Raw genomic sequence first — 15,781 nt, forward strand, 5'->3', positions numbered from 1 at the left:
ATTATTTTTTTCATCAGTGTATGTACTTTCTCTTGATGAATAGACTCTTCATCTGTCCATATTATAATTTCAAACACTGATTATTTTCAATGAATCTTGTTACTACTTTTTGCAGTGTACATCACAATGAAAATCTCAAAGGTAATACTGTAATTATTATGGACACTAGTGGTGAGTAGATGTAACTGGTTTACAGTATGCATGTCATATCAAATTACAGATTATGTGAAATACAATTGTGCATAAAATTTCTCAATATTCATAATCTAGCTGCCTGGAATATTTCTGTTCTTCCTTGATGATCCTAGAATATTACCTTTTTTTGTTTTTTGTTTTTTTTTGTTTTATTCATATGAATTCTTTGATTGATTTTCTTTTTTCTGTTCACATAAACATCAACTATACTATAAATAAACTAATTGAATATTTATCCACAGGCATTCTTGACAACACTAAAGTTGTTAGTTGTTCGTCATCCATTCTCAAGAATTCTGTCTGCTTATCGTGATAAACTTGAGAATATGCAAATTGGTGCTGAGCATGGAACGAAACATTACTACCTGCGCTACGGAAGACAAATAGTAGCCCGTTACCGACACGGAGGAAACTCGACTAAAACTATGAGACTACTGAAACCAGGGCAGTACATGAGAGATGCTGCACTACCAGAGCCTGTTGGCATAGAACCAACATTTGAGGAATTTGTAAGGTTATTTGATTCTTAATTCTAATAACATTATGGTACAAAATGTTTTATAATACAGACTCTTGAGATACTAGTTGTTAAGTGGCACTAGGGCTATAATCATATACAGAAAAAGCTATGTGTACTCTAAAATAAAATGTTCCCGGTTTTCAAGCAACATCAATTCGAATAAAGTCCTCAAAAGCTCGAGGATTTTATTCGAACTGATGCACCTTGAAAACCGAAAACGTTTTATTCATGTATGCCATCGCGAAAGACTCCGGGGACACACATGTGTACTCTACACCTACATCCATATTCTGCAAATCTCTTTGAAGTTTATGGGTTTATGGCAGAAGATATTTCCATTGCACCAAATATTATGATTTCTATGTGTTCCATTCACATACAGATCATGAGAAGAATAGTTATTTAAATACCTCCCTGTGAACTCTAATTAATCTAATCTTTATTTTCATTTCTAATGGCAGCAATACATAGAGGTCCATTATACAGGGTGTTTCAAAAATATTTAACCATTTTCACAAGACTATAACATCCACATGGATGAAGACAGGAACCAGGCATGAATTTCAGTTTGTGCATACGACTACAAAGTTTTTGTTTTCAAATCAACCATCCAAACTTGTAACAGTATAAAAACTAGATGCATGTAATTCCTATGTTGGGTTACTTTTCTTCAGTTGTCTGTAGGACCCAGGTTTTGTAAGGTTTTGTAAACTAACATGTTCATAGATGACTCTCAGTCTGGCATCCTGTAATCAGTTTTATGTGATTGTTCACATTTAAACTGCACCATACACATTCTCCCAAACATTTAATGGAAGTGATTGCTTCCAGTGATTGTTATGCAATTGTGTGATCATACAATAATGGTCGCTCTGCCTATTTATGCACAAAGCACATTTTTTATGTTGAGGATCAACTGCCAATCCACTATACCATTCACATATACAGGGTGTTTGTTTCAACCTGAGGCAGCTAAATAGGCTACCTGGAAAACAATGCATCGCATGAGAAAAAGTGTTCTAGGGGAGAAGTTACTATTAATAAAGAGAATACCTGTCTGTGCTGCAGCTGGCCACCTCCTAATAATGACCCCTCCTGTGTGGATGGACTCAACATTGTTTTTTCAAATAGCATCCCCCCCCCCCCCCATTTTATTGCATATTTGAATTTGAATTCTATGTCAAAAATATGTACAGTTTCCCCAAACAATTGTTTCCCATTCATGGCAGATGGTGCTGTAATTGACAAATATCAGGTGTATCTTCTTTTGCAATTAAGAACCAATACTAACTCTGTATTTCATTTATGATGTAAATGTAAAGCTTTGTGTTTTAATGGTTGCTACTGATATTCAGACATTACTTGAATAGTTGCAAATGTGATTGTGCAGTGTAAATAATATGGTTATACCTCAAAATCTCTGGAAAGTAAGCTATCTGTTTGTAATACAGTTTTCTGTTCCCTGCAGTGTTGAGTTTGGTGAGTCTCCAAACCATCAGGATGTTCTTTGTTGGTGGCCACCCTCAAACCTCGCCATCAGAGTGATTCATTTCAGTGCGTATTTCTATCCAACTGCTGTAACTCTCATGTTGGGTGCAATGTGGCTACTGAGAGAATACAAACCGAAACCATATTGTACTGCACAATCAAATTTCCAACTGTAAAGTAAATTTTGAACATAAGTATCAACTGTTAGTACACAAAGGTTTACATTTACCATATTAAAATGTCTGAAGATGGCCTTGTAAGCCGAAAACCAGTTAGCAATAAAAGTAATATTGTAGAACAAAAGCAAACTGGTGCTTTTCATTTATTGATTACATTTACGTTGTAAATGAAATGTAGAGTCAAATGCATTGGTTCTTAATTGCAGAAACAGGCACACTTGATATTTATGATAACAGTGCCATCTACTATGGATGGGAAACGATGGTCTGAGTAAGCCATAAGTCTTTTTTGGTGTAGAATTCAAATATGCGATAAAAATGAGGGTTCCCATTTGGAAACACAAAATTGACCCCTTGCCCACAGGAGGGGTGGGTAGGAGGTGGCCAGTTGTAACACAAACTGTTGTCCTCTTTAGTAATATCAACTTTTCATACAGAACATTTTATTTGTATGATGCTTTGTTTTTGACATATTTAGTTGTCGCAAGTTAAAATAAACACCTTGTATTTTGTAAAAGTAATGTTCCTATAACACTCACTTGGGCTACACTCACAGTTAATTCATTAGATGACAGCATGAAACTATATTGAACAACCCCAGGAAGTCGAGGAATTCAGCATTGTGCTGGCAGTTGGTATCTGCCATCTTTTGGGTCTTGTAGTGTAGTGAGATCCAGTCAATGACAGTACTGTTTTTATTTCATCAACCAGATTCCATTTAATAACTGTGTTACTGCACAAAGATGAAGTAAATAATCTAGGTCATAATTCTATTTAAGAGTCTGAGAACTAGAAAACACTGGATTCATGTTTTGGATGGGCCATGTTCAAATTCCCATCCAGTCATCCAGATTATGGTTTTTATATAGTTTCTTCAAATCAGTTAACATAAATGTCTGCATGGGGCTTTTCAAAACGGCATGCCCATTTTTCCTCCCCCATCCTTTTCCAATTTGACATTGTGCTCCATTTCTAACAACATCATCTAAATGCAACATAAAATGCTTACTACTCAAGCACCACATGTACTAGAACTAGACTCATCAAAACAATAAACATCGTCATTTCTGCTGAAGGACCTATGCCAAGAAACAGGCAGCAGTGGGGAAATGCTGTACAAGTATAGCACACTGCCAAATCAACCTTTCCCTTTATATTCATAAATATTCCTTTTTATGAGACTCAGCTTGTGTAGGGTTAATATTTATACTGTTTATTCAGAAGACTGTAAAGTTCTGAATTGTGAAAAAATAAATAAAAATAAAAAAGGGAAAGAAAACTAAATCAGCAGATTGCACCTAAACCTCTGTTACTAAGAATAACTTGGAAACTGTTCTTCTTAGTGTTCTCAATTAAATGAAACTGACAGGTGCAAAGGAAATTTTTAGGTACACTAAGTAAGAGTTACACGGTTTGCTGTAGTTTACAATATACATGTCACTTAGTGCATAATGCCAAAAACTCTTTGCTGCTGTTTGCAGATAATGCCATCATGTGTTAGTTCGGTCACAATGCCAGGAGACGGTGGTGAGCTGCAGAGGATTGATGACTGGTGCAGGGCCAGGCAGTTGACCCTGAACATAAGTTGTGCATAGATGGACAAAGAAGTCGACTGCTATATGGTTACACTAATTGTGACAGACTGGTGGAAATAGTAATTTGTGAATACCTGGGAATGATCTAAACTGGAAATACAAATAGTAGAGAAAGCAGATGCAGAACTGAGATTCATTGGGATTTTCTTAAGGACATCTATTTCATTCACTCATTCAATTGATTCTTGAGTATTACTTATCAGTTAGGGGCCATTACTTGGTTGATTTAACAGAATACATAGAGAAGATCCAACAAAGAGTGGTATATTTGATCACATGATCATTTAGTAAGCACAAGAGCATTATGGAGATGCTGAACAAACTCTAGTGATGATCACTACAAAAACATGTTGTGCATCATGGAGTGATTTACCGTCAAAACTGAGAAAGACTTGGACAGGGACATACGTCACATAAACTGCCTATGATGAGAACTTCAGAGCAGTTAAAGCTCATATGGATGTTTACTGTCAGTTCTTAGTCCCATGCACTATTCGCAAATGAAATAGGTAAGGAGGGAAATAATGAAATGCCACACATCGTAACATGGCTTGCAGAATACAGATACAGCTGTAAATGATTTCTCAAAGAGATAATTTTGCAGTGAATATGAGAGCTCAAGGGTCACTCAATAAATTATGTACCACAATTTTTTTCTCAGAACATATTCTTAGAATTTGTATCATTCGACATTTGTTTTATCTGTGCTATTTTTCTACATAGTCTCCATTGTGTTCTATGGTCTTACACTAGTGTTATGTATGAGCGTACATTCCCTGTTGACAAAAGTTGTCATCTTGTTCTTGTAGTGATGTTTCTACTGCACAAATTACACTCTCATAATTTACAAAGTATGTCCTATGCAGAGAATCCTTAAGTCACCCAAAAAAAATGGAAATTTGAGTGCCAGGTCTGGGAAATGTGGTGGTTGAAGCAACAACCAATTTGGCAACATATTCCTGGGTTCTGAGACTTTTGCACAGGTGAGACTGTCCCTCTGGAGCAAGATTTTTGGTCTGGCACCCATGGAGTTGTCAAAATTTGGATGCATACAGGGGAAACAACAAGAAAAATGGATTATTTAAGGGGTTAAAGTTGTCTATATTGTCCAATTTTGGGTAAAGTTTGGCATACCTTGTAGTCTTCAGCAAACCATCAGCCATTCAGAAGGGTCACAGCAGTTGATCAGTGATGGGGCAGACTCCAGAAACCAGTAGCAGAGAGATAAAGAGAGAAAGGAACATGTTGTGCTATACTGAGAGCTGGGATTGGAGAGAGCGAATGCCTTTCAACAAACACTCTGGTCTTATTCCTGCAAATAGCATGTGACTTTCCTCCCACACACCCTGTTGGTCTTTTAATAGCAGTGTGGGGATACTTTTTGCAGTAAGATCTCTTTTCAGAAAAAAACACTTTTATGCTGAAGTCTGGCACACAGGCCTTGAGAGGTGCACCAGAAGTGAATTTAAATCTGAGGAAAAATTTCTGAATTAACAACAAATTATTCCAATACTTCCTGGCAGTGGCTTGTACATTTCTTTTTGATTCTTATCAGACCAACACATCAAAAACAGTTCTCAAGTTTGTTCAGAGTCTTTACATATGCATCTGAATTAAAGGTTGACCCTTTTGGCAACACATTCAAAAGAAAAACGCCATCACATCCCAAAAGTCTGTCATCATGACTTTGCCAGCGGTGGGAGCATCCTTGAATTTCTCCTTTTTTTCTAATTGCAGATGGTACATCTGCAAGATTCACCATGTTGAGAGCAGTGCAAGTTTCTGCACTTCCTGACACTTTAACTCTCTTCATCCATTGCCCAATAGCCCTCCTATCAACTGCTCCTTGTTGTTGTTGTTGTTGTGGTCTTCAGTCCTGAGACTGGTTTGATGCAGCTCTCCATGCTACTCTATCCTGTGCAAGCTTTTTCATCTCCCAGTACCTACTGCAACCTACATCCTTCTGAATCTGCTTAGTGTATTCATCTCGTGGTCTCCCTCTACGATTTTTACCCTCCACGCTGCCCTCCAATACTAAATTGGTGATCCCTTGATGCCTCAGAACATGTCCTACCAACCGATCCCTTCTTCTGGTCAAGTTGTGCCACAAACTTCTCTTCTCCCCAATCCTATTCAATACCTTCTCATTAGTTATGTGATCTACCCATCTAATCTTCAGCATTCTTCTGCACCACATTTCGAAAGCTTCTATTCTCTTCTTGTCCAAACTATTTATCGTCCATGTTTCACTTCCATACATGGCTACACTCCATACGAATACTTTCAGAAATGACTTCCTGACACTTAAATCAATACTGGATGTTAACAAATTTCTCTTCTTCAGAAACGCTTTCCTTGCCATTGCCAGCCTACATTTTATATCCTCTCTACTTCGACCATCATCAGTTATTTTGCTCCCCAAATAGTAAAACTCCTTTACTACTTTAAGTGCCTCATTTCCTAATCTAATTCCCTCAGCATCACCTGACTTAATTAGACTACATTCCATTATCCTTGTTTTGCTTTTGTTGATGTTCATCTTATATCCTCCTTTCAAGACACTGTCCATTCCATTCAACTGCTCTTCCAAGTCCTTTGCTGTCTCTGACAGAATTACAATATCATCGGCGAACCTCAAAGTTTTTATTTCTTCTCCATGAATTTTAATACTTACTCCTAATTTTTCTTTCGTTTCCTTTACTGCTTGCTCAATATACAGATTGAACAACATCGGGGAGAGGCTACAACCCTGTCTTACTCCCTTCCCAACCACTGCTTCCCTTTCATGTCCCTCGACTCTTATAACTGCCATCTTGTTTCTGTACAAATTGTAAATAGCCTTTCGCTCCCTGTATTTTACCCCTGCCACCTTTAGAATTTGAAAGAGAGTATTCCAGTCAACATTGTCAAAAGCTTTCTCTAAGTCTACAAATGCTAGAAACGTAGGTTTGCCTTTCCTTAATCTTTCTTCTAAGATAAGTCGTAAGGTCAGTATTGCCTCACGTGTTCCAGTGTTTCTACGGAATCCAAACTGATCTTCCCCGAGGTTGGCTTCTACTAGTTTTTCCATTCGTCTGTAAAGAATTCGTGTTAGTATTTTGCAGCTGTGACTTATTAAGCTGATAGTTCGGTAATTTTCACATCTGTCAACACCTGCTTTCTTTGGGATTGGAATTATTATATTCTTCTTGAAGTCTGAGGGTATTTCGCCTGTTTCATACATCTTGCTTACCAGATGGTAGAGTTTTGTCAGGACTGGCTCTCCCACGGCCGTCAGTAGTTCCAATGGAATATTGTCTACTCCGGGGGCCTTGTTTCGACTCAGGTCTTTCAGTGCTCTGTCAAACTCTTCACGCAGTATCATATCTCCCATTTCATCTTCATCTACATCCTCTTCCATTTCCATAATATTGTCCTCAAGTACATCGCCCTTGTATAGACCCTCTATATACTCCTTCCACCTTTCTGCTTTCCCTTCTTTGCTTAGAACTGGGTTTCCATCTGAGCTCTTGATATTCATACAAGTCGTTCTCTTATCTCCAAAGGTCTCTTTAATTTTCCTGTAGGCGGTATCTATCTTACCCCTAGTGAGATAGGCCTCTACATCCTTACATTTGTCCTCTAGCCAGCCATGCTTAGCCATTTTGCACTTCCTGTCGATCTCATTTTTGAGACGTTTGTATTCCTTTTGCCTGTTTCACTTACTGCATTTTTATATTTTCTCCTTTCATCAATTAAATTCAGTATTTCTTCTGTTACCCAAGGATTTCTACTAGCCCTCGTCTTTTTACCTACTTGATCCTCTGCTGCCTTCACTACTTCATCCCTCAAAGCTACCCATTCTTCTTCTACTGTATTTATTTCCCCCATTCCTGTCAATTGCTCCCTTATGCTCTCCCTGAATCTCTGTACAACCTCTGGTTCTTTTAGTTTATCCAGGTCCCATCTCCTTAAATTCCCACCTTTTTGCAGTTTCTTCAGTTTTAATCTACAGGTCATAACCAATAGATTGTGGTCAGAGTCCACATCTGCCCCTGGAAATGTCTTACAATTTAAAACCTGGTTCCTAAATCTCTGTCTTACCATTATATAATCTATCTGATACCTTTTAGTATCTCCAGGATTCTTCCATGTATACAACCTTCTTTCATGATTCTTAAACCAAGTGTTAGTTATGATTATGTTGTGCTCTGTGCAAAATTCTACAAGGCGGCTTCCTCTTTCATTTCTGTCCCCCAATCCATATTCACCTACTATGTTTCCTTCTCTCCCTTTTCCTACACTCGAATTCCAGTCACCCATGACTATTAAATTTTCGTCTCCCTTCACAATCTGAATAATTTCTTTTATTTCATCATACATTTCTTCAATTTCTTCGTCATCTGCAGAGCTAGTTGGCATATAAACTTGTACTACTGTAGTAGGTGTGGGCTTCGTATCTATCTTGGCCACAATAATGCGTTCACTATGCTATTTGTAGTAGCTTACCCGCATTCCTATTTTCCTATTCATTATTAAACCTACTCCTGCATTACCCCTATTTGATTTTGTGTTTATAACCCTGTAGTCACCTGACCAGAAGTCTTGTTCCTCCTGCCACCGAACTTCACTAATTCCCACTATTTCTAACTTCAACCTATCCATTTCCCTTTTTAAATTTTCTAACCTACCTGCCCGATTAAGGGATCTGACATTCCACGCTCCGATCCGTAGAACGCCAGTTTTCTTTCTCCTGATAACGACATCCTCTTGAGTAGTCCCCGCCCGGATATCCGAATGGGGGACTATTTTACCTCCGGAATATTTTACCCAAGAGGACGCCATCATCATGTAATCATACAGTAAAGCTGCATGCCCTCGGGAAAAATTACGGCTGTAGTTTCCCCTTGCTTTCAGCCATTCGCAGTACCAGCACAGCAAGGCTGTTTTGGTTATTGTTACAAGGCCAGATCAGTCAATCATCCAGACTGTTGCCCTTGCAACTACTGAAAAGGCTGCTGCCCCTCTTCAGGAACCACACGTTTGTCTGGCCTCTAAACAGATACCCCTCCGTTGTGGTTGCACCTACGGTACGGCTATCTGTATCGCTGAGGCACACAAGCCTCCCCACCAACGGCAAGGTCCATGGTTCATGCTCCTTATCACGCAAATGTTTGTGGATGTTGACTGTGGTTCCTATTTATACAACCAAGAAGTCAGTTAAAGTATGTTGCTTGTAGCGAATGTCTTGCACAGACTCCATTTCGACAGTCCAGTTCAGTTTAGCTGTCAGAATTGTTTGAAACTTCACACATGCGTTAATGACTCTATTTAAAAAATAACTTTTAGCATTATTTATGTAATGACCCTAGTCACTGGTGCTGTAGTTAACAGCTCTTATGAATAAATTAATCTAGCAGAAATTGTTTGCGTAAACAAATGCAATGACTTGTTTGCTAGAAAATATTTGCTTAGAGCTGCATCATTATTGCTGTACAGGTACCTCCTGGACACTGACCTTTCACAGCGAGCCGATGACCACTGGATCCCCTACTACTTGTACTGCACTCCGTGCCTCCTGAAATATGACGTGGTGGCTAAAGTGGAGACACTGGTGCGTGACCAGGAGTTCGCCCTCCGCAGAGCAGGACTGTGGGGCCTTGTGAAGCCACAGTGGAGGCACAGAGCAGCTGTAGGGGGTGGGGCGGAGGCTGAGAGGAGGTACTTCTCGCAGCTGACAAAGGCGCAAGTTGAAAGACTGTACGAGAAATACTGGCTCGATTTTGAACTGTTTGATTACTCTCCAGAGAAGTATGTCAGCTATGCTAGATCACAATAACTGTTACAAGAAAGAAATGCTCTCCCCAATATTTGATGTTGCTGACTTCCAGTTATATAGCAAAATGTTTGTTTTTTGGTCATATCCTAACAGGCAGGAATGTGCAACCAGCAGCAACAAAAATAAAACATTCTGCCACAAAATTTAGACTCTCTTTAATTGTATGAGGTTATTCACAAATACCTCCCGAGTTTCAGAAAAGAACTGTGTGAAAGCTACAAAAAGTACAGAAAATAGACACAAATGAGTGTATAGAGGATCTCTCTGAGTTTTAACACACTTTACAAGGTGCTCAGTAGCAGCATCATTTCTGACACAGCAAATGTCTATATGATAATCCAAATATTGGCATACACAATACAAAATGACACAGTCAATATCTGTCTCTCCATTAATTATTCTTCTTAGAAACTCTTCCAAATTAAATTCCAGTGGCAGCAAAGTCACACAATATTTGAAATAACCCCATAAAAAGAAATCACATGGAGTGAAGTCAGGTAAACATCATTGCTACTGAAGAAGAGGAGTCACAATGGGAAACATGCTCGATCAGGTGCTGAAGCATTTTGGCATTAAGGTGATCACACTTGTGTGTAATGCAGCAGACAGTTGACTGTGGTACCTGCAGTTCCCTGCTTGCATGTGTTGTTGACTTCTGCCACCTCCCAATGAGTGACTTCTGCACACGCTCTGCCTTCTCTGCCGACGCTCCATTATATACTGTATTTGATATTCCTCCTGCTTATTGCTGCCCTCTTCGACTAGGCCACATTGGGAAGAGGAGGAGGAGATTAGTGTTTAATGTCCCATCAACAACGAGGTCATTAGAGACAGAGCACAAGATCGGATTAGGGAGGGTGGAGAAGGAATCGGCCACACCATTTCGAAGGAACCATCCAAACATTTGCCTGAAGCAATCCAGGGAAATCACAGATGACCTAAATGAGGATGGCCGGATGCAGGTTTGAACCATTGTCATCCAAATGAGAGTCCAGTGTGCTAACCACTGTATCGCCTCGCTTGGTATGCTACACTGAGTATTATGAATTGAAACTTGGAGAGACACTGTATCCAGTTATGTGTGTCATTATTTTCTGAATGTCAAGTAGTTTTTCCATTGTCATTTTCTGAAACCTGAAAGGTACTTATAAATAACCCTGTATAAATGCATCTGTTGTTTATTGGTGTGTACACTTCTCAGTACCAGCTAATAACATAATGGCTAAACCAAAGAAAAACTTTACTGAAGGGGAGTGATATTCCACTTTTGATTTTTTGAACTGAAACAAATAAAGACTTACATACATACACCAGTAAAGAAAGAATATAATTTATTTTAAAACTGTATCATATTGTTACTTTTTCCCTCAGTAGATGTTGCAATGAACAGTTTGTCAAGTTAAGTGTATGTGTCAGTGTTAGGCTGATACCCAAGATCAAGTTTTTGTGGGGAATATGATACCATTTGAGCACACTTCACAGGCTGGCCCCAAGCTTCTACAACCAGAGGCTTCTACAGATTCCTTTTAAACTCCATATAAGTTTTACACAAACATAAAAGACTAACACCCTTATGATGAAGGTACAGGAGAGTCTTTGACTTAATTGTAACAAAGGAAATTTCAAGTGAGAAAGCTAATAAATTATGAGATAGAACTGCTGCTCAGTTCTTAGCTTCATGCAGCAAAATGCATAGTATTGCTGATAAACACATACATAAAAGTATAGCTTTCAGAACTGACAGACAATATTAGTTCCAAAAGTTAGGGGGTGTCTCACTTGTACTTCTGTGTGTGTCTACCAGCAGTTCTGCACATTTCACCTCATGAAGGTGACTAATGACCTGCAATTCTGTCTCAGAATTTAAGAGACTGATTTTATAACATCCTCAGTGACATTCCTAAGATGACATAGTTTTACTGGTTAGTAGAGTAATGAAAAGTTATAACAAGCCAAGGTATGGAGAGAACTAACAGTGAGGCAGTGAGGTGTGCTCAGGGCTCTGGGTGTGAGCCTCATGTGGCACACCTTTCTTTGATTGTTACAAACGTTCAAGGACTTTAGAACTTTTTGAAGAGATTATTTAAAAAGAAGCATTGCAATACAGTGTTATTCATGAGTACCTCTGCAGTTTTAGAAAACAATTACTGGAGGACTACAAGACATACACAAAACAGAAACATTCCAATGGATCCAGCACATCCCCAAGTTTTAATTCATATTACAGACACTCAACATATGCACCATTTGTGATGTAGCAAAGATCAATATGTGCATACAATTAATTGAACTGTCTGCCACTGCCTGGGAAGACACAATGACAGTGGCCCATTTTAGGAAATCTGTCCATTGCGTTGCCTCTGAGCAGGTGCCACTAGTTCAGTATGACAATATTTGCCTGCATGTCCTGACATGCCTGCCCTCTAGAGGTGCAACTGTACCACAGCATCTGTTATGTATGAAGCTTGGAGAGATGCTCTGTCCAATGATGGGTGCCATTTTTTCCATGTCGTGTAGCTTTTGCACATTCATCTTCTGAAATCCTGAAGGTTGTTATGAATAACACTATATCAATAACAAGATGTTTGTTGCAAAGAAGAAGCAATGAATAATGATAGATAAGGGAAGTAAAATAAAAAAAAAAGAAGTTTAGAAAAAAGAGGAAGAAATAAATTTTCAGATAAAGAAAAGAACAGCAGAATGGAAAACAAAACTGAAGCAGTTAAAGTTCTGGAAATTGTTTCACTATAAAATATAGTAGAACAATGTCACAATACTGAGGGACGAGAGGAAGATGCCAGACATACTAGAAAATACAGGAGAACTGAAGAAAGTGTTTAACTATTCATTAGCATCCTAGAAAGAATATGTAGGAAAGAGCTGGTAGAATGTAAATAATTTTGGGAGTAAAGGAGATCACTTACTGAATAGCAGAAGCATGGGGTCTTTCACAGGCATACATAAAAGAGAAAAAAAACTACTATTTTTCAGAATCAATCATAAACCAGAGTACACACACACACACACACACACACACACACACACACACACACACACACACAGTACCACCTGGGCACACAGTGTGCATCTAACCATCACTACATAGGGGCATAGGTAGTTTGTGTGTGTGTGTGGGGGGGAGGGGGGGGCAGGGAGGGGGGGGGCAGGGGGCGAGTGCACGCTCTGGCTTGAGAAAGTACTGATTCTGAAAAATAGCACCTCTCAACAACTGTATACGCCTGCTATTCAGTGAGTGGTCTCCTTTATTCCAAAAACCTTGTATGTGGAATAATATGTATGCACCAATCTGATTCTGAAAAATAGCACCTCTCAACAACTGTATACGCCTGCTATTCAGTGAGTGGTCTCCTTTATTCCAAAAACCTTGTATGTGGAATAATATGTATGCACCAATCTGTGTATCTATGAAGGCTGTTGTGACTGAAATAAATTTCTTCTTTTCAGTGGTTACTGGATGAGAATAGATAGTGTGGTATTGTGTCTTAATCTACTTCCAATATTACCCGAAGATAATCCTTAGCGTCAGCACTAACTAGAACAGAACTGAAAATGTCTTGAGATTAGCTCGCCAAAACTAGTCCTTTAACTTCTACATCATGATTCTAATGTAGTGCTATGTAAACTTCCTTCTTAATGATATTTGCTGGTAATTCTGTTGTGTCTGAGACAGGGAGTCAATTTTCATTTCTACCTCTTGGTGCTTGAGAGAATACATACACATCTGCTAACATAAGTAAATATTTCGGTCTAGTGGCATTTATTTATTTTCAAGTGAGCTCATTCAAAACTATACTGCTACTAAATTTTGCCATGTTTTATCTAATTTGTTGAGATATTTATCATCACTGTCCTGCTGTTGGTGCACAAAAGCAGGCAGCATCTGAGATATACTGCATCTGTACTTTTTTTTTTAATTCAAGGATAAGATTTAAGAGCTCTTGCTAGCATTATAATCCGTTGCAAGGGAGCACAAAATATATTGCCCATATTACCACTGAAGTCAATAAAAAATAATTTCAAATATGAAAATATAAAATTGTAAAAGCTGGTGTAATGAATTTGTTTTACTTCCATACTCTGTGTCCTCTGTGTGTATACAATAGAGGACATTTCAATGATGCATAGCAAGGAACAGGAGTACATCTCAGTATTGGCAGTGTCTTTTGTACTTACAATAAGTTTCAATGACTTCAAATAAATAAATTATTTATGGAATATTCTGTCAGTTCTTGGAGGAACAAAGACGTATTAATAACTTGAATACATGGTATTAATGTTCCACAGTAATAATAGTGTGTATCCAAGTTTTTAAATAAATTATTTATAATATAATGGACACCGTTGTTTGCGGAGCAATTCTTCAACTACTGTGTAAACTACTATTACATGCTTAAATATCTAATAATGGGAAGTCCAGGTTATGTAAAGGATTGATTGCTATTCAACGTAAAGATGACAAGCCAAGTTGCGACGGGTATAATGAAAAGACTGAGTAGCTGTTGGGAGTGGGACAGGGAAGGTGGAGGGGTACCGGAATATGGGTGGGGGCAGAGAAGAGCGCTGCGTGGTGGAGCATACAGGAACTGGAAGCGGCAGGATGAGGCTGCTAGGGGCAATGTCAGGAGGCTGCACCTTTCACCCACTGAAGGAGTGGCTAGCAATTCTGGTCCATAATTTATTACTTTTCTCAGGTGAATCTTCCTTTAATTAATTTATATTAATTATACACACTATTGCAGCAGTAAGCAGAGAAACAAAAAATTACAGCTTGGACAGCACAAAGCTCAATAATTGTAAAACTTTTGGACTTTACCATCAAAATATGGTAAGCTTATTAAATAAGAAAGATAAGCTTCTCATATATCTGCAGGTAACTAAAAATTCTAAAAATATTTCTATAGATGTGCTATGCATAACAGAGCATTGTTTGAAAGTCACAAACTTTGAACAGATGCATCTATACCAGAGGTTCCAACTGGTGGGTTATTACTGCAGAGGAGTAAACTGTAATTTTCCGAGGGGTAAAAAAAAAAAAAAAAAAAAAAAAAAAAAAAAAAAAATATCTGTTGTATATCAATCATAAAACTAAATTATCTGTAAAAGGTCATTAGTTTTATCACTATTTCACAAGACTGAAATAGGCCTACTGATTGCATAAGAAACCAGTTATTACAGTTTTTTCCACATAGCATTAACACATTATGTGGGGGTTACAGTTTGTGAAATGAATGTATGGACATCTTACTCATGTAGTCCACCCACTACACGCTTATGTGGTACACACATCTGTGACAGTAAAATTAAGACATAGACACCACATATCCTTAAATATCTCATGAAAATGCCTACTCTGAGTTATAGGTAGTTCCCTTAATAGACCAGAAATTACTCCAGTATTCATTTCACTATAGATAAATGAACTAATTGACAGTGCAACACAACATTAACCAGATAAAGGGTACTAGATTGCTGAAGGGCTTATACATTGTTATTACTGGAAGTGGTCAAACACAAAGCTTTGGCAGCCTGATGTCTTCCAGTTTCTGCCAGTTCAGGAGTAAGGAGTCCAGCAATCAAGTAATTTACAGACAGTATGCCTAAGTATAGTGCATACATTTTAATGTGGTTGATTTTAAATTTATAGTGCAAGGTGTGGGTAAAGCAAGCACCATCTAAGGAAAAGAGTGGTGCAGAGAAAGCACGTTTTGTACCAATTGTCTACCCTCAATGTGTATAGTTGACTTTCTCTTGAGAAATAGTTTTATGTAACACTCGCAATGCACTGAGAATTGCTTCCTCATTCTACAAATGTAATGTTAGAAATAAGCAGGACCAGCTGTCTCACTGCCTTATTATTTTCTGGTTTAAAACACCTAAATATCATTTTAAAAATGAAAGTGTTCAAAGAAAATTCTTTTTCATTATAAAGTTTAGTTATGTCCTAATGTAGTTGGTTATCAGAGGA

At 38.2% G+C, this 15,781-nt stretch overlaps 1 protein-coding gene across 3 annotated transcripts in view; it reads left to right on the forward strand.

Moving 5' to 3' along the window:
* Positions 1-12,913, forward strand: part of LOC126418560 (carbohydrate sulfotransferase 8-like) — a 153,772-nt gene extending 140,859 nt beyond the window's left edge. For 2 of the 3 annotated variants that reach the window (XM_050085375.1, XM_050085374.1), the window contains exons 5-6: positions 438-709; positions 9,456-12,913. In XM_050085375.1, the coding sequence (XP_049941332.1) occupies positions 438-709; positions 9,456-9,795 (612 nt within the window). In that variant the 3' untranslated portion in view covers positions 9,796-12,913. The remainder of the gene's footprint in view (positions 1-437; positions 710-9,455) is intronic. The other variant, XM_050085376.1, reaches the window with a different exon arrangement.
* The last annotated feature ends 2,868 nt before the right edge of the window (positions 12,914-15,781 follow it).

This window comes from Schistocerca serialis, chromosome 9 (genome assembly GCF_023864345.2).
Source record: "Schistocerca serialis cubense isolate TAMUIC-IGC-003099 chromosome 9, iqSchSeri2.2, whole genome shotgun sequence".
Lineage (NCBI taxonomy): Eukaryota > Metazoa > Arthropoda > Insecta > Orthoptera > Acrididae > Schistocerca > Schistocerca serialis.